This window comes from Pipistrellus hanaki, assembly GCF_964339955.1.
Source record: "Pipistrellus hanaki genome assembly, chromosome: 20".
Taxonomy (NCBI): domain Eukaryota; kingdom Metazoa; phylum Chordata; class Mammalia; order Chiroptera; family Vespertilionidae; genus Pipistrellus; species Pipistrellus hanaki.
Window position 1 is genome coordinate 12,956,715 of NC_140522.1, and position 21,061 is coordinate 12,977,775.

The 21,061-nt window shown below is 38.4% G+C and overlaps 1 protein-coding gene across 1 annotated transcript; it reads right to left on the reverse strand.

Annotated features, from left to right (window-relative positions):
• Nucleotides 1-405: 405 nt before the first annotated feature.
• On the reverse strand, nt 406-20,153 carry LOC311614260 (utrophin-like). Its single transcript, XM_084868960.1, has 5 exons — nt 19,945-20,153; nt 17,758-17,875; nt 11,140-11,345; nt 9,376-9,530; nt 406-781 (listed from the first exon to the last, which is right to left on the reverse strand). Exons 1-5 carry the CDS (start codon nt 20,053-20,055, stop codon nt 619-621), a joined length of 753 nt encoding a protein of 250 aa, XP_084725086.1. The 5' UTR covers nt 20,056-20,153; the 3' UTR covers nt 406-618.
• Between the last annotated feature and the right edge of the window lie 908 nt (nt 20,154-21,061).

Genomic DNA, 21,061 nt, shown 5'->3' on the forward strand with positions numbered 1-21,061 from the left:
TAGTTTAAAGAAGCAAAACTATAATCAAAAATATAATAGCGATCTGGGGGAGATAATAGATCAACCGAAGGACTTGCATACATGCATATAAGTACAACCAATGGACATAAAACTCTGGGGAGGGAGGGCATGTATGTGAGGGAGGGAGGGGGGCAAAAAAAATCAATAGAATATATTTTAAAAATAATAAAAAAATAAAAATAAAAAATACTGGTACTCAATCAGTGACTTACGTTTTGGATGATGTGGTATTTGAAATTTGCAACTGTGAAACAAGTTGCCTCTTACAAGTGTAGTCAATCTATCTGTCCAAATAAAACTAACTGAAATTTAAGTGACACTATAATAGAGGAAGACTCACGAATATGGAGGATACGATATGATGAGAGTAAGTCAAATAGTTTTGATGATGTGCTTTAATTTTTCAAATCAGAAAAACAACAACAATTAGCTATAAAGAGAAGCACAGTTTTTAAGTAACCTCTGAAAGATTATTTTAAACTCTTCTTTTAAATTTAGCAAAATTTCCATAAGGCTAAAGTGCCGCTCAATATTTAGATACAGCGAAGTATCACAGAGGCAACAGGTCTTAATAAATGTAGTTTGGCTCTAGCCTCCTCAGAAGATTTTGTCAGGAGCATGCTCCTGCTGAGACACATCAGTAAGCATATCAGTTAGGTTTCTGCTTCTTGTAGCCACTTTAGGAAATTCTCCAGGTTCATGCGAGAGGCCTGCACTGCCCCTCAGTTCAGCCTCCATGGAATTCTGTCTGTCAGCAATGCTGCAAGGAATAAGATGGGCAAGTCTCCATTACTTACAGTGTAACACACCCCATCATGACACACTAAAGAAAAAAGTCAGCAGATAGCCTCAAAGGACCTCAATTTCTTCAAGCACCTACTGGAATTGGGGGATTTATTCATATGTGTCTTGACTAATCCATAATGGGCGGATAATGTGAATTGTGAGAAGAAGAAGAGGGAGAGAGGCATAACTCAACAAAAATCACATCCATATTACAAAATATTTATGACTATATTTTATAACTCATAATTATTCCCCATATGATTTATTTTAATTCCGTAGTATAATGCATGACACAAAAGGCAATACCAATAAATATGTACACAATGGGTGACTAAATGAATTCTACAAGAAATAGCATCTGAGGAAACTTAAGATAAAATAAAAATAACTTAGAACTAATTTTATATTATCAATACAAATTGGTACTTTAAGCTGATTTAATATTATTCTTGAAAGACATTGGATATCAAGCTTTTATATGCCATTCATTTAATCTACAAAGAACTATTCTAGAATTTCATGATTTAAGAGATATATAATATAAACCTTTAAAACTTTATAGACATCAAAGCTCCATAATAAGAAAACAAACAATCTATTAGCACCTGTGACAGACTTTGCCAAACTATCTTAAGCCACAGCTAGAGAAGAGATTAAAAATGGCAGTGGAGTAAGTGGGAGCTACACTGACACTCTCCCAGGAAATACAACTATAGTACAGAAGAACCACTTTGAAAACTCAACTGAGGACTAGCTGAGAAATAACCGAGATGGAAACTGGAGACTGCATAGAGACTGCTAGGAAGTGCAGAGGCACAAAAGGGCTGGCCTGGCTTCCACAGTCAGCAGCTGAAGTGCCAGAGGGATATCTCAGCTGTGGGGTTTCCCACTGAAGACTATGGGATCAAAACCTCAAGCTGGACTCCCCACCCAGAGCACCAGAACTGAGAACAGTGCCCACATAACATCTGGCTGAGAAAAGAAGGAGGGCTGCTGTCAGTCAGGCAGAGACTACTGGAAATGCAGGCACCCTCTAAAAGGGCCAATACACACAATTTTGTGTGCAGCTACTCACCTTGGGCTCTGACAGAAGGAAGGCAGAGTGAACTGAAACTCAGTGAGGAAATTCCAGGATTGGGGGCTCTGGGTTTGGAGCTCAGAGGGCAGGCACCCACGTTTCCTAGGCTGAGTCATTCCCTCATCCTGTGAGGACATCTTTCTCTGGCAGACCTTGCTATTCAGGTGGCTGTTGCCTGGAAAAAAGGCAATTGCCACACCCTCCTGGAAGATCTCTCACCTAACCCTGTGGTCAATAGCTGATGCAAATCAAAGCTGATAACACTCAGACTATAGGCAAAGGAAGATTTCAAGAGGTTTGGAGTCTGCCACCTGGAGCTGAGCCTAGGAAAAGCAGACCTCGTTGAACAACTTGGTCCTTCCCAAAGGCACCTAGACCCAACAAAGGGAGCACAAATTGTGGATTACTAATAGCTCCAATTAGGAGACTCAGGGCCAGTCAGAAATATTATTTGACATTGTCCTGCACTAGAGATTGGGAGTAACAGGAGATCTGCCTAATACATAAAAATGCAAACAGGCAGCCAAAATGGGGAGAAAAAACCGCAACAAGAACAAAAGAATTCTCCAGAAGAAGAGATAACCAAAATGGAGATAAGAAATTTATCATATGTAGAGTTTAGAATAATGATGTCAGAGAAGCTCCACAGCATGAGAAAAGATAGAGGAACTATAAAAGAAAAGTTGGAAATAATGAATGGCATAGCACTAATAAAGAACACATTTGAGGATTACACAACAGAGTAGGGGAAGCTGCAGATTAGATCAGTGAATAAGTAGATAGGGTAAAAAATAAAATCACTTAATCAGAGGACCTAAAGGAAAAACAATTAAAAACAAAAGGACAGCTGAACACATTGGGGACCAATAGATTTTTTTTTGTTTTGTTTTGTTAACTTTATCCAGTGGCCAGTTAAGTTTCAATTGAATGAGTACAAAAAAAAAAAAATGTTTTCCATAATTGTTAAAGGCACACTTTAAAATTAAATACCCATTACATTTTGAAGTTATTTATTACATGTTCTTACAAGCTAATATCTTTTTAAAATATGATACTTTGTAGAACACTGTGTAATATAAAGCGAGAATTGTTGTGATCCATCCGCAATGTGTTAAGGGGGCAGTAGAAAAGCCTGAACGATAACAAGATTTGCATAACAGTTGGACAGAAGGAGAAGAAAGTGAACAAGGAATAGAGAACATGTTTGAAGAAATAATGGCAGAAAACTTCCCTAACTTGGTGAAAGAAAAGGTCACACAAGTCCAGAAATCACAGAGAGTCCCAAGCAAGAAGAACCCGAACAGGCCCATGCCCACATACATCATAATTAAAATGTCAAAAATTAAAGACAAAGAGAGAATCTCAAAGACAGCAGAAGAAAAGCAATTTGTTACCTACATAGGAGCTCCCATAAGCCTGTGAGCTGATTTCTCATCAGAAACTCTACAAGCCAGAGGGAATGGCCTTTCAAGGTAATGAAAAACCAGGATCTAAAACTAATATTACTATATCCAGCAAGACTATCATTCAAAATAGATGGTGAGATAAAGGGCTTTCTAGGACAAAAGGAAAAGGAAAAGGAGATCGTCACCACCAAATAAGCACTGCAAGAAATGCTAAAGGTACTGGTATAATGAAAAGAAAAAATAGAGGAAGAGAAAAATGTAAGTACACAGAATTAAAATGGCAATAAACAATAAAAACCTTAAATGTAAGTGGATTAAAAACTCCAGTCAAAATACATAGGGTAGCTGAATTGATACAAAAACATGACCCACTTATATGTTGTCTCCAGGAGACCCTCCTCAGAACAAGACACACAGGATGAAAGTCTGGGTGTGGAAGAATATTGTCCATGCAAATGGAAATAGAAAAAAAATCTGGGGTAGCAATACTCATATCTGACAAAATAGGTTTCAAAATGAAGGCCATCACAAGAGATGACAAAGGTCACCACATAATATTAAAGGGATTGATTCAACAAGAGTATATAGCCCTGGTAAACATATAGGCAGCAATAAAAAGAGCACAAAAATATATTTATTAAAAATCTTCTAAAGGACTTTAAGGGGGAGATCAACAACAATATAGTCATAGTAGGGGACGTTGACAACCTGCTGACTTCACTGGATAGATCTTCCAAAAACAATTTAACAAGGAAAGGGTGACTCTAAAGGACACACTGGATCAGACTGATTTAACTGACATTTATAGAACATTTTAGCCCAATGAAGCATAATATACATTCTTCTCAAGTGCACAAGTAGTGGCCAGATTATACATTCTGAGATCATAATAATCTGGCCACTCAGTGTATATGCCAACAAACTGGACAATGTGGATGAAATGGACATATTCCTAGAAAAATACAACCTCCCAAAACTGAATCAGGATGAATCAGAACACCTGAATAGACTAGTAATAGATGAAATAGCAGTAATAAAAAAAATTCCCAGCAAACAAAAGCCCAGGTATGGATGGCTTCAAAGGGGAGTTTTATCAATTATTCAAAGAAGAACTAACACTTACATTCCCTCAAACTATTCCAAAAAATCCAAAAGAAGGAATGCTTTCAAGCTCTTTTGATGAGGCCAGCATTATCCAATTCCAAAACCAGATAAAGACACTACAAAGAAAGAGAATTACAGGCCAATGCAATGATGATCATAGATGCTAAAATCCTCAACCTAATATTAGCAAACTGGATCCATAATAAATTAAAAAGATTATAAATCATGACCAAGTGTAATTTATTCCAGGAATGCAAGGCTGGTTCAAAATTTGCAAATCAATAAACATGACATATCACATAAACAAATTGAAAGACAATCAAATGATAACATTAATAGATACAGAAAAAGCATTTGACAAAATCCAACAACGCATTTTTGATAAAAACTCTCAGCAAAGTGAGAATAGAGTGATCATATCTCAACATAATAAAGGGCATATATGACAAACTTATGGCCAACATTATACTCAGTGGGAAAAAACTAAAAGCATTTCCCTTAAGAACAGGAATAAGACAGGTATGTCCACTTTTGCCACTCTTATTCAACATAGTACTGGAAGTCTTAACCACAGTGATCAGACAAGAAGAAAAAATTCAAGACATCCAAATTGGAAAGGAGAAAGTATACTCAAAGATGACATAATATTGTACATAGAAACTCTAAAGACTCCACCAGAAATCTACTAGATTTAATATAGGAATTCAGCAATGTAGTAGGATACAAAATTAACACCTAAAAATTGATGATTTTTTATACACTAATAATGAATTCTCAGAAACAGAAACAAACAATCCCATTTACCATTGCAACAAAATAATTAAGACACTTAGGAATAAACTTAAATAAGGTTAAAGACTCCTACTCAGAAAACTACAGGACATTAAACGGAGAGATAGAGAAAGATAAAACAAGTGGAAGAATATATCACAGTCATGGATTGGTAGAATTGCCATCATTAAAATGTCCACACTAACTAAATCAATCTACATATTCAATGCAAACCCTATTAAAATACCAATAGCATAGTTCAAAGATCTAGAATCAATATTCCAAAAATGTATATAGAATAAAAAAAAGATCCTGAATAGGTACAGGAATCTTTATAAAGAAGAGCAAAGTTGCAGGGATACAATACCAGATATCAATTATACTACAAAGCCACTGTATTCAAAACAGCCTGGTACTGGCACAAGAACTGGCATATGGATCAATGGAACAGAACAGAGAGCTCAGAAACTGACCCAAGCCATTATGATTAATTAATATTTGACAAAAGGCAAGAGGATGCATTGGAATAAGGACAGTCTCTTCAATAAGTGGTATTGGGAAAATTGGACCGATGCATGCAAAAAAAAAAAGAAAGGAAAAAAAAAAAAAGAAAAGAAACCAGACCACCAACTTACACCATATGCAAGAATAATCTCAAAATGGATAAAAAATTTAAATGGAAGTTGTAAAACCATAAAAATCCTGGAAGAAACCATAGGCAGCAAAATCTGAGACATTTGTTGTAACCATATTTTTGTAGATATATCTCCTAGGGCAAAGGAAACTAAGGAGAAAATGAACAAATGGGACAAAATCAAAATAAAGAGCTTCTGCTCAGCAAAATAACCCAGTATTAAAATGAAAAGGGAGCTGACTGTGTGGGAGAACATATCTGGCAATGATATATCTCATAAAAGGTTAATATTCAAAATATATAAGGAACTCATTCAACTTAACAAAAGGAAGACAAACAACCCAATTTAAAAGTGGCAAAAGAGATATATAGACACTTCTCCAAAGCCGACATACAGATGACCAAGAAACATAAAAAAATGCTCAGTCACTGATCAGACAGATGGAAATTAAAATGACAATGAGGTATCACCTCACACCTGTCAGAAAGGCTACCATAAATCAATCAACCAATGACAAGTTCTAGAGAGGATGTTGAGAAAAGGAAACCCTAGTATACTGCTGTTGGGAATGCAGACTGGTACAACCATTATGGAAAACAGTATGGAGTTTCCTCAAAAAATTAAATATGGATCTGCCATTTGACCCAGTGATTCTTACTTTTAGGAATATAACCTAATAAACTAGAAACACCAATCAGAAAGGATATGCATCCCTATGTTCATAGCAGCACAATTTAAAAAGCTAAGATTTGGAAACAGCTCAAGTGCCCATCAGTAGATGAGGGGATTAGAAAATGGTGGTATATCTACACAATGAAATACTATGCAGCAGTTAAAAAGGTTATCTTACCCTTTGAGATAACATGGAGGGACCTGGAGAATAATATGTCAAGCAAAATAAGACAATAAAAAAAAGACAAATCTCACTCATATGTAGAATCTAATGAACAAAATAAATTAATGAGCAAAATGGAATTAGAGACATAAAAGCATGGAAAAAGCCAGAATCTCAGAGGGATGTTGGAGAGGGTGAGTTGGTGATAAGAGATCAACCAAACAACTTGTATGCATATATGCATAACCCATGGACACAGATAATAGGATGGTGAAGGCCTAGAAAAGAGGGCTGGGGCAAGCTAGAAGGGGTCAATGGGAGTTTGGGGACGTATGTAATACTTTTAACAATAAATACAATTTTTTAAAAAAGCAGCAGATGGAGTCAGTGTGTCCCTGAAAAAAAATTTAGCAACATATGACAACTCATTTATGTATGTTTTCTAATTGTACATACACACATCCATCTACTCATCATAATCCACCCACCTGTCCTTCTTATTTGCATGTTAACACAGTATTAAAATGGTTATTTTAATATTCAATTTAAGGTGGTTTACTTACTTATTTGTACTTTTCCACATTCTCTAAATTTATAATGAACCGTTATCTTTTTATACATCAATAAATACATTCTTTTAAAAAAAATAGGTAAAAGATTTAAACAGGCAGATCATAACAGAAGATATATGGATGGCAAATAAGCATATAGAAAGATGTTAAGCATCATTAATCATCAGAGAAACATAAATTCACACCACAATGGGATATCACTACTTATTAGAATGGATTTTAAAACTACTACACTACATCAAATGCTGGTGAAAATGTAGAGTAACTGCAACTCTCACACAATGTAAGCAGGGGTGGAAAATGGTACAGACATTTTAAAAAACAGTTTGGCAATTTTTAACATTAACCATGCACTTAAGATACAATCCAGCAATAATTTTACCAGAGAAAAATGGAAATTTTGTGTCCACACAAAACCCAAATGCAACTGTTTATAGCAGCTTCATTCATAACACTCAAAAACTGATAAGAACCCAAAAGTCATCCTGTGCTAAATGCTGAATCGTGGGTACATGCATAAGATGGAATACTGAGAAATGGAAATAAACTACTCATAATGAAACAACATGGGTGAAATCCCCGGTGAGTTCTGCTAAGTTAGTGGTTGGCAAACCGCGGCTCATGAGCCACATGCGGCTCTTTGGCCCCTTGAGTGTGGCTCTTCCACAAAATACCATGGCCTGGGTGAGTCTATTTTGAAGAAGTGGTATTAGAAGAAGTTTGAAAAATTTGGCTCTCAAAAGACATTTCAATTGTACTGTTGATATTTGGCTCTATTGACTAATGAGTTTGCCAGCCACTGTGCTAAGTGAAAGAAGCTAGACACAAAAGCTGCATACCATGATCCCATTTATATGACATTCTGGAATGTCAGCGACCTCGTCTCAGCACTTAAGTCCTAAAAACCTCCCTTAGTGTTCAGTTACCCGCAGAACACATCTACATTACTTCTCCTGGGAAAAGGTGCCCTCCACACTCTGTCACTAATTCACTTTACCAGCTTTCTTAAGTCTGTTTTTTAAATTCACCTTCTTCCCAGCCTTGGATTCGAATCCTTTCTATACTCAAATACCTTGTTACAACAAAACAGTTGTATAACACACTAAAAAGAACAATATTATAGCTATGTTCTGCTTTAACCACTTTTGAAGTTTTGTATTTGCAACCCCAGTCTTATTTCCTCCAGAATCCTAGGGTTTTCATCTCATATAATGCCCTCATAATTCTCTCTGAGTTTTCCAAAATTCCACTTTAGAAATTATAACTAAAAATGGCATTCTGAAATTGTATAAAACACCTTCATATCAAACTGTTATTAAATGCTTGACCATACTTTATTACCAGTAATATATATCGTAAAGTGTTCTAATATTATCCATTTTATTCACAGAAAAACAAATGTGTTAGGATATCTTTGAAGCTTTCAGGCAGCTGTATTAGCATATGTACAAATGTGTGTGAAACCTAATTACCTTAGGCAAGGTGCTCCCTGCAAGGTGCTGAAGGTAAACACATCTTGACTGATGGTAAATATAAATATGCAACGTTAAACAGATGCTAACCCCTCTTTATAGGTCCTCAAGTCTTAGGTCTTCAAGTGACAGGAAAATCTCTCTCTTATGAACACATATGCTATTTTAAGACTGTTTAAATAAACTGACTAGACAGAGTAATAAAAAAGAATATATACATCAAGTAAGCCCTGACTACACACAGAATAGTTTAGGAGTCTAGAGTTGGATCCATGTGTTCTCAGCCTCAACTGAGGCAATCTGACCAAACATTCCACTATTTTAATGACCCTTAGGATTACCATCATCCTAATGCAGCTGCCCATACCCGAGTGTTCCTTAGCATCACGGAGCTACAGGATTTACTCTAGGTAGCACCAGGAGACCAAATAAGAAAAAAGAAAAATCAGAACATATAAATAATCACTGGCAAAGTTTAGACGTATTTAAGGAAAATCTCCATTTATAAAATCAAGTAGATATTGTATAAATATACACTGTGTATGATAACACTCAGAATAGCATAAAAATTTTTTAATCACACTAAAATGTACTTCCAGTAGTCTCAGTTTCTTGCATGTTTCCATGAGAAAGCCAAAGCCACCAAATTCTCAACCTGACAACACACGGTTACCTGGCAGGGCCTTAGCGTTTACCTTTGTTTGAGATTGATCCAGGATGTTTTTAGGTATTCTGTCGCTTTCTTCACGTTCCTCATGTCATGGCTCCCGTATTTCCTCAGCAGCTTCTGAAGGATGTTATCGAACGCCATCACGATCCCGTCTCCAGGACCCAGTTCTTGAAGCAGTAGCTAAGGTAAAATTTCAGGCGCCATTGTTAGACTTGGTCACTCAGTAACCAGTATTGCCAAAACTTTGGTCCTCCCAGTAGGTTTTAACATGTTTTAGACAAAGATATCAAAAGTAGAAAACAAATTATTGGACAAACTCTTGCATGTAAGTTGAAATCAAAATAATTACAGACATGAAAAGAAAAACAACCAAGGAAGTCATCAGATCCATAGCAGATGACATTAAACAAATGCTTGTCTTTTCCTCTTTTAGATATTTTACTTCCTGAAAACAATGTCTTTTTTCATTCCTTCTGCTATACATCTGATCCTTATAGGAACATGCACTGTATAGGAATGAATTGATTATAGAGTTCCCATCTATGTACTTAGAGCAATGGAAAGGGCCAACAATATAGAAGTCTTCGGTCTCCTGCCCCTCTCGATCACCGTGTATAGGTAACTGCTTGAGTGGATCAAGCAGCCACGCAAGGTTCACTGGGAATTGCTGGAATAGCTACACCGAGGCTATGTCCATTGGTGTATCAGTTCCTTTTCAATCTCTGAGAGCGCCTGGGACCAAGATACACCTCATGAAATCTAAAGGACAAATGGAAGTTCCTACAGTTCTTTGTAGCTACTGACAAAAACAAAAAACAAAAAACAAAAACAAACAAACAAACAAACAAAAAAGGTTAACCCTGAAGTTTCCGGAGAAAATGACCTTCCTGCAAATTAGAAAAGAATATGCTACATCTGATGATTGAAGCATTGATACCACTTTGAATTGTATTCCTTTACTGAAGGGTCAGAGGCTCTGCTGATATAACTTTTGATCCACTTGGCAAAAACAGTTGGGAGATATCATAAACATAGGGAGTAATCCAGGAAATCAGGACACCTGGCCACTTTTTTTTATATTGTAACCACAGAAAAGTCCATTTGTGTGAAGAATGAAAATATACTTTCATCATTGAGACTTAGCTTCCATTATTATATTTTTCACAAATGTACACTTTTATATTAGGCTATCTGAAGGGAAATAAATGTTACACTAAAATATAAACTGACAGCCATAAACAGTAATTCGAGAATATTTTCTGTGATTATGGAGAAAATTTAAAATAGTGCCACACATGTTCAATGTCATCAACTCTATTAACCAAACTGATCACAGAAGTTCAATGCTCTCATGACATTGATAAACCAGGTTGTTAAAAAGGTATTAAAAGAAACTAAACTTACTTATTACCTGATTTGTTCCCTACAGTCGCCCTCAAAGGAAAGTCCCAAGAAATTTCCTTAATAGAAATAACCTTCAGGGTAGACATGCAGGGAACAAAGGAAGGTTCTTGGTATCCCGAAAATGTTTTCTTTCTAGTGGCTGGTTTGTGGATGTGTTCCAATTGCAAGGAGGCAGTGAGCTGTAAATCTAAGATACATGTACATTTCGATTTGTTATGGCTCCAGGAATTTTTCAGAATTCTTCCTGGTCAAATGCTTTATATTAATTTCACTGCATATTCTAAGAACTTGGGAAAGCATCACAAGAATCCTTAAAAATACAGAACCAAAAACCCCCACACATCCAACAAATCAATATCGCCAAAAGGTATCTATTGAGTCTTACTTGATTTTCAGCAATTTGTTTGATAAGTGGATCCCTTCGGGCTTGTTGAAGACTATAGAGTCGAGCCTCATATTTTCTCATAAGTTCCTCAGTCTCTTTCTTGTGATCATCCCACTGTAGGCTGTCAATCACCATGTCCTCCAGCTGCTTCAGCCGCAACTCCACGCTCTGCTGAGTGCTGTTCCAATGGTTCCTCACCTCCTCCACTAAAGGAAGCAATACAAAAAAAGAATTCCTGAAAGTGACTCTCAGGAAAGGGGAAAAGTGCCTGAAACCAAACTTATTACAAATGAAGCTAGCAAAAGAAAGGAGAAAAGAGGCAAGTTGATACATAGTCACACTATACAGTTGATATATTTCAGAAATCTTTTTTAAAGAAAAATTCTTCTATTAAACTCCACTAAATTTTATTATTTACTGTTCCAACTGCTGACCTCCATTTTTTTAATAATTTTTTAAATTAAATTATTGTCTGTTAACATATTTTAACATTGCCCCCCTCCCATTCATACCCTCCCTCCCCAGAATTTTGTGTCCATTGGTTGTATTTATATGCATGCTTACAAGTCCTTCGGTTCATCTATCTCCCCCAGATCTCCCCACCCTCCCCGCTGTAATTCGACAGTCTGCTTGTTGTTTTACTGTCCCTATATCTATCTTTTGGTTCATCAGTCTATAATGCTCTTTATTATCCATAAATGAGTGAGGTCATGTGGTGTTTCTCCTTCATTGACTGGCTCATTTTACTCAGCATGATGTTCTCCAATTCCATCCAGGTTGCTGCAAATGATGAGAATTCCCTCTTTCTTATGGCAGCATAGTATTCCATTGTGTAGATGTACCATAGTTTTTGGATCCAATCATCTGCTGATGGGCACCTAGGCTGTTTCCAAATTCTAGCTATTGTAGATTGTGCTGCTATGAACATAGGGGTGCATATATCCTTTCTGATTGGTGTTTCTAATTTCTTGGGATATATTCCTAGGAGTGGGATTATTGGGTCAAATGGGAGTTCCTTTTTCAGTTTTTTGAGGAAACTCCACACTGTTCTCTACAGTGGTTGCACTAGTCTGCATTCCCACCAGCAGTACATGAGGGTTCCTTTTTCTCCGCAACCTCACCAACACTTGTCCTTTGTTGATTTGTTGATGTTGGCCATTCTTACAGGTGTGAGATGGTATGTCATTGTTGTTTTGATTTGCATCTCTCAGATAATTAGTGACTTTGAGCATGTTTTCATGTGCTCCTTGGCCTTCTTTCTGTCTTTTTTTTTTTGTATATTAATATTGTTCATATTATTACAAAGGTTACTCATTTCTTCCCCCCTCCACCAGGTTCCCACCCCACCCCCTGCCCTTTCTGCACCCCCCCATTGTTCTCATCCAAAGGTGCACTGTTTATGTTCAGTCTCTTCCTGCAACCACCACTCCCCCTTCCCCCCACCCCAGAGTTGTCAGTCCACTCCCCTCCCATATCTCTGATTCTATTATAATCAACAGTTAATATTGTTCATCAGGTTTTTTAATTTCCTTGTTTTTTTTAATTAATAAACTTTTATATTTTTAAGAATAAATTTTAAAATCTAATCATTTTAAACCTTATTTTTTCTGCCCCGGGAACTGAAAAGCAAACTTGTTTACATGTAAACTTGTCCCTGGCTATCAAAAGGCATAGCCACTCAAATGTAAATGGACACATTTTTTAAAGATTGCTGCTGGCTGGAATTGGATTACCTGTTCTGGGTGGGAAGGGCTTGTCCTCCCCTTTCTCCATCGAAATTAAGGTGTTAGCTTTAAAACCTCTTTTTGGCAAGAGACCTTAAACTTTCAGAACTTTAAATTTTTCATTTCCAAGGATACACTTCAAGCAAAAGAGACTTCCAAATAGATCTACCAACCTCATCCAGACCCCACACAAGGCACTCACAGATCAACAACCCAGTGCTATAATAACTCAACACATCCAAATCTACGCCTTCATCACTTGATACAGCAGACCCTGAAGTCCCCCCAAACGTTTCCAGCCATGTTTGAGAAGCAGCCCTGGGGCACCGGCAGGCGAGGAGAGAGCTGTTCCGGGCCCAGCTGCTTTGGGCCTGGCCTCTGTTGCTCTTGTCTGCTCCACAACCAGCTGCTCCAGGTCTGGCTGCTGCCTCTCCAGGCCTGGATGCTGCTGCTCCGGGCCTGGCTGCTCCCGACATGTCTGTTCCATGCCCGGCTGCTCCCGACCCGACTGCTCCTGGCCTGGCCACTCCCGGCCTGGCTGCTGTAGTCCTGGCAGCTGCTGCTCCGAGGCCCGCTGCTCCCGGCCCAGCTGTTGCCGCTATAGGCCTGGCTGCTCCCGACCTGGCTGATCTGGGCCCAGCTGCTCCTGGCCTGGCCGCTACGGTCATGGCCGCTCCCAGCCTGGCTGCTCCGGGCTTGGCTGCTGCTTCTCTGGGCCCAGCTGCTCCTGGTCTGGCTGCTCTGGTCCTGGCTGCCCTGGGCTTGGTCGGGTCCACCCCAGGCCTGTCTGCACTGCCCCAGGCCTGGCTGCTCCGGGCCTGGCTGCTGCTGCTCTGGTTCTGGCTGCTGCTGCTCCGGGTCCGGCTGCCACTGCCCTTGGCATGGCCACTCTGGGCCTGCCCGCAGCTGCTCCACATTGTCATTTAAAAAAAAATGCATTTATGTTGCAATGTTGGCTGCTGAGTTGAGTTCTGTCTTAATCTTCGATTTTTCAAGATCTTCTTCGTATTCTTTCTTAAGTAACTTTACTATCTTTTGCTATAACTAGATTTATTCACATTGAAAACTTCTTCGGTTTCTTCCTCCTCGTCCTGGGAGGTCAGCAGGCTGGCCTGCTGCGCCCCTTTGTTCTCCGCGGCCTCCTGTGCGGCTTTGGCCTGCTGCTGGGGTCGGCGCTGCCCAGGAAGCAGCTCCCGGCCTCAGCTCCATGGCCCGCGATCAGCGGTCGAGGGCCCAGTGGCACCTCCCCCCCAGGGGCCCTGTCTCTTGGCTCCTTGCTGGTGCCCAGCTTTCTGGTGCCCAGCAGCAGCTCCCATTCCTCATCGCGTTCTTCCCAGACTGGAGCTTTTGTCTCATTCCCGCTAGGGCAGTCTAGCATCAGATTCAACAAACCATCCTCTGCGCGCAATGTGCACGACACCTGAAACTCTGCCTTTCGCCGCTCTCCTGGGATTGCTCCTCATAGCCTCGTCTCCCTCTGTTTGAGGTTGGGTCCCCTGGGACTGGCCTAGAACTGGGGTTCCGAGCTTTCGGAACTGGGGCTCAGCACAGCCAGAGCTTTTGTTTCCTTCCCCCTTGGGCAATCTCTGCTGGCCTCTTTTGTTTATTTTCTTTTTTTATATATGAGCAGTTTTTTATATTTTGATTTATCTTTATTGTTGAGCGTATTAAAGATGTCTCCCACTTCCCCCCCTATTACCCCATTACACCAGGCTTCTGCCCCATCCCAGGCCTTCACAACACTATTGCCTGTGGCCATGGGGTATGCATATATGCATACAAGTCATGCAAGTTCTTTGGTTAATATATATTCTAAATGCACTAAAATGCCTACCAATAAAAAATATCTACTACTGTGAACTGGTAAAGCAAAAAGTTCTAAGAAAAATAATTTTCTATCTTATTTTATATTTACAAGACCTGGTTTAAAAAGATATTAATAGTACTTTAAGACAGACGCAGACAGCCTAAACTTGTTTGGCTCAGTAGATAGAGCGTCAGTCTGCAGACTGAAAGTTTCCTGGTTCGATTCCGGTCAACGGCATGTACCTTGGTTGCGGGCGCATCCCCAGTAGGGGGTGTGCAAGAAGCAGTGATCGATGTTTCTCTCTCATTGATGTTTCTAACTCTCTATCCCTCTCTCTTCCTCTCTGAAAAAAATCAATAATAATATATATATATGTGTGTATGTGTATATATATATATATATATGGTTTTATATATATATATATACATATATATATATGCGCACACACACACACACACACACACACACACACACACACACACACATATATATATATATATATATATATATATATATATATGTATATGACAGACGCAGACAGACGCAGACAGAATCACTATTCATCCTCAAAGTAGATGCTCTAAGGTAGTCTTGATTTGTAAAGAAAACTCCTTAAGAATACTTTCACCTTTGTCTTACTATAGCATAAAATCTCTCTAAAAGGAAATATTTTTCTATGTTCAAGAGACACTAAAAATAAAAGTAAATTCAAGTTTTATGTACCCAGCAGCCCTTCATTATAAGAATAATAATAAAAAACACCCACAGTCTCTTTCTCTCCTCACGTCCCTTCTTTCGTCTTCTCATTTTTAAGATGAAATTAAGAAAGAAAGATCTAAGGAAATAAACTTCTAATTAATAACTTCAAGGGCAGTTCATGATTTTGAACTGAAGTACCCATAAGCAATAGCTTTCAATGTGTTCAACAACCCATGGAATAACAGGTAGAAAGTTAAAAACAAACTTCTAGAAGATATTGTGAATGTGAAGGAAAATTGAAGGGCTATAGGTATGTTGCAGGCCAAGATGAACTTAATTACAATATAAGATTTCTTCCGGTAAAATGCTTGGGATAATACAGGCTATCATAAACCATTAAAGTTATCACTCCAATATTGTTCAGAAACCTGCAAATTATACTCACATATATTAATTCAAAAAAATTGTGTCAATGAGTTGATTGGTTTTATACTGTCTGAATAAAAGCTTAAATAAATTGCTTAAGATTGTATCTTGAGAAGACAAATCTATCATAATGTTCTACTTGTCTTTGACCAATTCTACTAGAACCCTGAAAATTGAGTAAATAAATCTAAAAACATCAAGTGTCTGCAAGTACCACTGGTGTATCATAAACAGAATCATATTATCCTACTATTTGTGATTAAGAGCAAAAAGAGCAAAAAACTTCTACTACTATTGATAGTAGAAGCTGAGGATGGTTTTTCATATAATTAATCGTGACAAAGTCTCTGCAGTTTCTACGTAAGAAAATGGAGAGAAAACAAAGAGAGAGAGGTAAATTGGAAAGGGAAGATATTTGGGAGAAGGAAAGAAACTGGACAAATACAAAGGTGGTGGGGAAAATGGGGGGAGGGAACATAAGACTGTAGAAAAGGCAAAATGGAGATGGATTTGCAAAGAGTTTGGTGTCACTAAACCAGAGAAGCTCCCCTGCCAGCAATTGGAAATGGGGTCCCTCCGGATCTCCATAGACATAGCAATCCATCAATTCAGAAAAGGAAGGAAAATGGCTGAATCCATAAAAATAAAGCAACACTCTGAGACAGTTAAAGCTCTTTGGTAACTCATCTCTTGCAACAACCTTGCTGCCACACATTTATTTTGAAACCCAAGCACCTTTTTTATAGGAGAAACAGTCAAATTTCTCCCCTGGAGAAATAGTAAACAAGGTAATAAAATACATTCCAGTTTATATTCTGTCACAGATTAAGTGCACAACTTGCATGAAGCATGGTGGGAGACCCCAGAAAGGGGACTATTCAAATCTGTGGAGGAAATTTCAGTAACTGTGAGATTCACAATGAAGTTCTGGGAGCAAAGATCATGGCAGGAACTAAAGATAGAAAACATGAGGGACCAGAACAGGGTGGGAAAGACTTTATTGAGTGGGTGACATTTTATTAGCTGAGGGGAATTTCACCTGGGGAGAAAAGGGTGAGGGGAAAAACAATATGCGAATAAAGGTAAGGAGAATGAGAACTGAGAACTGTCCGGAAGTTTTAAAGGACATATACAGTATGGAGCTATACAGATGAGGCTGAGAGCTGAAATGGAAGAGAGGGTGATAAAAGCACACAGTGACTGCCCTTAAAAGTCCCTAAAGTATGTTTTGATTTCAAAATAAATGTGACAACAAAGTTTATTATAACAGAGGCGTTAGCAGAACACTTTTAGTGTCTCACAAAATGGGGTTATTTTTCCTGAATTCGCATTTTACCTCTTTTTCCCTCCTTTTATTATTAGATTGCTTTTCCCTTCCCATTCTTGAGAATTTATACTTTGTTTGATATGACATAAGGTGCTTTTAAGCCAGATATAAAACTCAAAGCAAAAATCGTAGCTGTGATTGCTTTGTTTGCTTATTATTTATTTTGCTTTATTTTGTCTTAGCTAAGGTGTTCCCAGATTACTGCCAGCTGCAGAGGTACAGAGTAGTTTGCTCAGTAAATATCTTTGAACTGAATTTTGAGAAGATGAGTTAAAAGACATGCTAAGATTTCATTTTAGTGAATGAATTACAATGAAAGAATGGGTTTGCATTCTTGTGGGTTTCTCTAATTTTTATTTTCTTGGTTCCTTCAAAAGGAATATTACCTTAAGAGCAAGTAATCCAATGAATCAGTAACTACTTAAATGAAATAATATTAATCCTTTGATGAGTTCAAAAGGGAATTCTGATTGTACACAAAAGATTAAAAAAAAACCAAATGAAAACTGTATTCATTCACAGATAAAGAGTATTAAATAATATTAATTTCTGGTGGAATAATCTTTGAAAAGGTGTATATGTATGTAACCATTATCAGTGAAAGTAGATGATGACATATAATTTTTTGGACTTACATTTTTCTGTGATTGCTGTTCTCACATCTGTACTGGAAGCTTTATTTTTCAAATTCTGAGCCAGTGTAAAAGCATGGTCAAGGTGAGGATGGCGCTGTTCCATGTCCGCCTTTGTGATCTGTTTAAGTAGAAATGATTTTTAAGATCTGTTAATAGGCTGCTCGCCAAGAACACTCAGGAGCAAAACCGGTGGACTGACATCAAAGTTGTCTGTCTCCTGAACAGGACAGTGAGGCATCTGCGATTGTGGCACAGTCAGTCCTAGGTTCAAATCTCAGCTCTACCACTTACCATCTAGATTACTTCACCTGTCTGTGTTTTTGTTTTCACAAGAAGAAATGGTAAGATACTGACAGCTAAGCTGTATCAGTTCTGAGGAGATTAAATGAAGAAGTTCCTTCAAAAACTAAGAACTTCTCTGAAAAGATTAGCAGCGATGCCTATCAGGCCTGCATTGGGTATGAACACAAACCACTGTCACCTTCAGGAATGGCAGTGAAGTATTAGAAAAATGCTAATTGAATAATTGTAAATTAAATAATTTTAGACACAGAAAACTGTTGCTATACACGTATCTCTTGATAAGGATGGGAGAAAAGTTAATGTCAGGAAATGGTGTGTTTCAACTATGGAACTAATAGCCCTAAAGACTATTTCCAATAGGTACAAATGGCATGGCAAAGGTTCTCTCCCAGCGCTTCCTCTTTCAGAATTCACTAATTTCGCAGACTCCAATTACTCCTGCAGTGTCAAATGTTATTTCTAAATGGATTATTCACAACTTCCAATCCGGGGTCCAGAGAGACATTGCAATGAATGCTGGTCATTTCTTTCTAAATGGCCTAAGAACCTCTCAACACAACACACTTGAAACTGAATCAATCAAACCCTCATCTACACTTCAAGTCTACTATTCCGAATCTCTGCTAATTGCGACAGCATGGTCTTAGCAGCCCAGAAAGGCTCTTTTCTTTGTATTAAGCATCTCTTGCACTATTCCCATTGTTCCTGCTTAAGAGAGATCATTGTTATCCTCAGTCTCCAGCCACAATGTAAAAAAGAAAAGGAGTAAAAACACGTGCCCATGGCTTGCAGATGAAAAGTCCAAAGGGCTCTGCATGGCCTGCAAGCTCCATCAGCGTGAACTCAAGCTGCCCTTGCTATCTCACTTCCTACTGCATTTCTTTGCTGCACAAATGATGACCCCCATATCCCTCACCCTCCATGCTCCCCCACCTCATGTCTTTATTCTCTCTGCTCCCCAGACCAGCGATGCCATTTACTTGTTCCTACATGTGAAAATCCTACATTGTCTGCCTTCCATCGCTGTGGCAGTAACTCTCTCCTTCACCCAGGCTCCCCTATCCCGTCATATGCACCTGCCTATGCCTGTTATTACACTCTGTTCTGTGCAGAGACCATCTACTTGTACACATTAAGTGCCTCCATCATAGCCGGGCATATGTAATCTGGGATACATGTGGTAACTATCTCAAAAGGTAGTTAAGGAAGTAAACATGTAGATTACTTACAAAAGTGCCCAACACACATTAAGCACTTAATAACAGTTAGCAATCACTGTCATTACTTAATGATTCATTCCAAATATGTCAATTTGTATTTAGTATATTCTGTGCCTTATCTCTATTCTCTATACAGCACACAAGCCCAGAAGCCAGCACACTGAATATGGAAAAATAACCTTACAAATTAGCATGGCATAGTGTGCTAATGTGTATATATATATATATATATATATATATATATATATATATATATAATATGATGGTCAGGCATTCTCACTTTTAATGTCAGCAATTAAACAAATTATCACATTATAAAGCAAAAGTTGAAAATGCACTTCAGGAAATTATCATACATCATACTAGGCATTAACTGTAACACTGGTTTACATTGTACTGATGGGACTAGATTTACAAACTCAGTTTTAGATGTGAAAATATACACAGAGTCTACAACTCACGTGGTGAAGGTGTTCTTACCAAAACAGCACAAATGCAAGAAAATCTGGACTCTTCCCAGCTAGTCTGGGATGGCTGTTTGGCAGAAAGAAGTTCTTAAAGCTCACTCTCCCAGAGTTCAGGACAAACAAAAAGGAGCCAGACAGATCATGTCTACCCGTGTGCGGAGGTGTTGCCATGACAAACCTCTACGCTGTGAACCTACTTTCATTCTGGAAATCGTCTTATTGATCTCTCCCACATCCCCGACAGTGACAATGTTGGACTTCAGCATCTGGTCGATCAATATCAGCCAGTCAGCTAGTTCTGTTGTCATTTTATCCAGATCATCAGGTACTGAAATTTCTGAAGTAGGAGGAGCCTGAGCAGGAGGCTCTGATGCAGAGGACTCTAGCACCACCTTTAGGGGAGCAGGGTGAGCTGAAATTAAAAATGTAGCAAAGTACACAGTCAACAGGATATTCTGACTGTAGTGGGGCAATGTTGACATGCATCTGTGTGCTTATATAAAATTTAGATTAGGTTAAAAAATGGTGAGAGTTTTTTATTTCTTCATATGGAAGTGGCAATGGTATTTCCGACAGTATCTTTGGTAGCTGTAAAGCCAATTAAATACCCAGTTATACAATATTCTAGGGCAGCAATAACTCAAAAGTAACTAACACTGACACCAAGAGAAGATATATTAAGAAATACACTAACTGTGAGAAAATTAGCTCTGCTATTTTATTTTGTCAAGCGGTTTGCCTTAATTATGAAGCCAACTTCTTCATAGTTTTCTGTTTTTTAGAGAGCTTGTAAAGCACTTAACTTTATGATATGAACATTAGCAATTCTTCATCCACATCATTGTGAATACCTAAGTAAGAATATCTATACTAATAAAAGGGTAATATGCTAATTAGACAGGATGTCTTCTAGACATCCTTCTGGACAAAGCCAAGGTGGCTGCACTGAGGCAGAGGTGCTTAGGGGCAATCAGGCTGTCAGGGAAGGGAGAGTGGTTAGGGGCAATCAGGCAGGCAGGCAGAGGCAGTTAGGGGTGATCAAGCAGGCAGGCAGGTGAGCGGTTACGAGCCAGCAGTCCCGGATTGTGAGAGAAATGTCTGATTGCGGGTTTAGGTCCAATCCCACAGGGACATCCCCTGAGGGGTCCCAGATTGGAAAGGGTGCAGGCAGGGCTGAGGGACACTCTCCCACCATGCACAAATTTCATGCACCAGACCTCTAATATGTATATATATTCACTACCTGTTACTTAACTCTTTCCCTATAGCTAGATACTTAGTTGGCTCCTTCCATTTGTATAGAGTACTTAACAT

Bases quoted from the DNA above. Each gene is read 5' to 3' on its own strand.
- LOC311614260 (XM_084868960.1), bottom strand. From the start codon at position 20,055: ATGACAACAGAACTAGCTGACTGGCTGATATTGATCGACCAGATGCTG. The intron at 17,876-19,944 runs GTAGGTTCACAG...CTACTTAAACAG, and splicing joins AGACGATTTCCAGAATGAAA to ATCACAAAGGCGGACATGGA. The intron at 782-9,375 runs GTAAACGCTAAG...TATTCCTTGCAG, and splicing joins TGGATCAATCTCAAACAAAG to CATTGCTGACAGACAGAATT.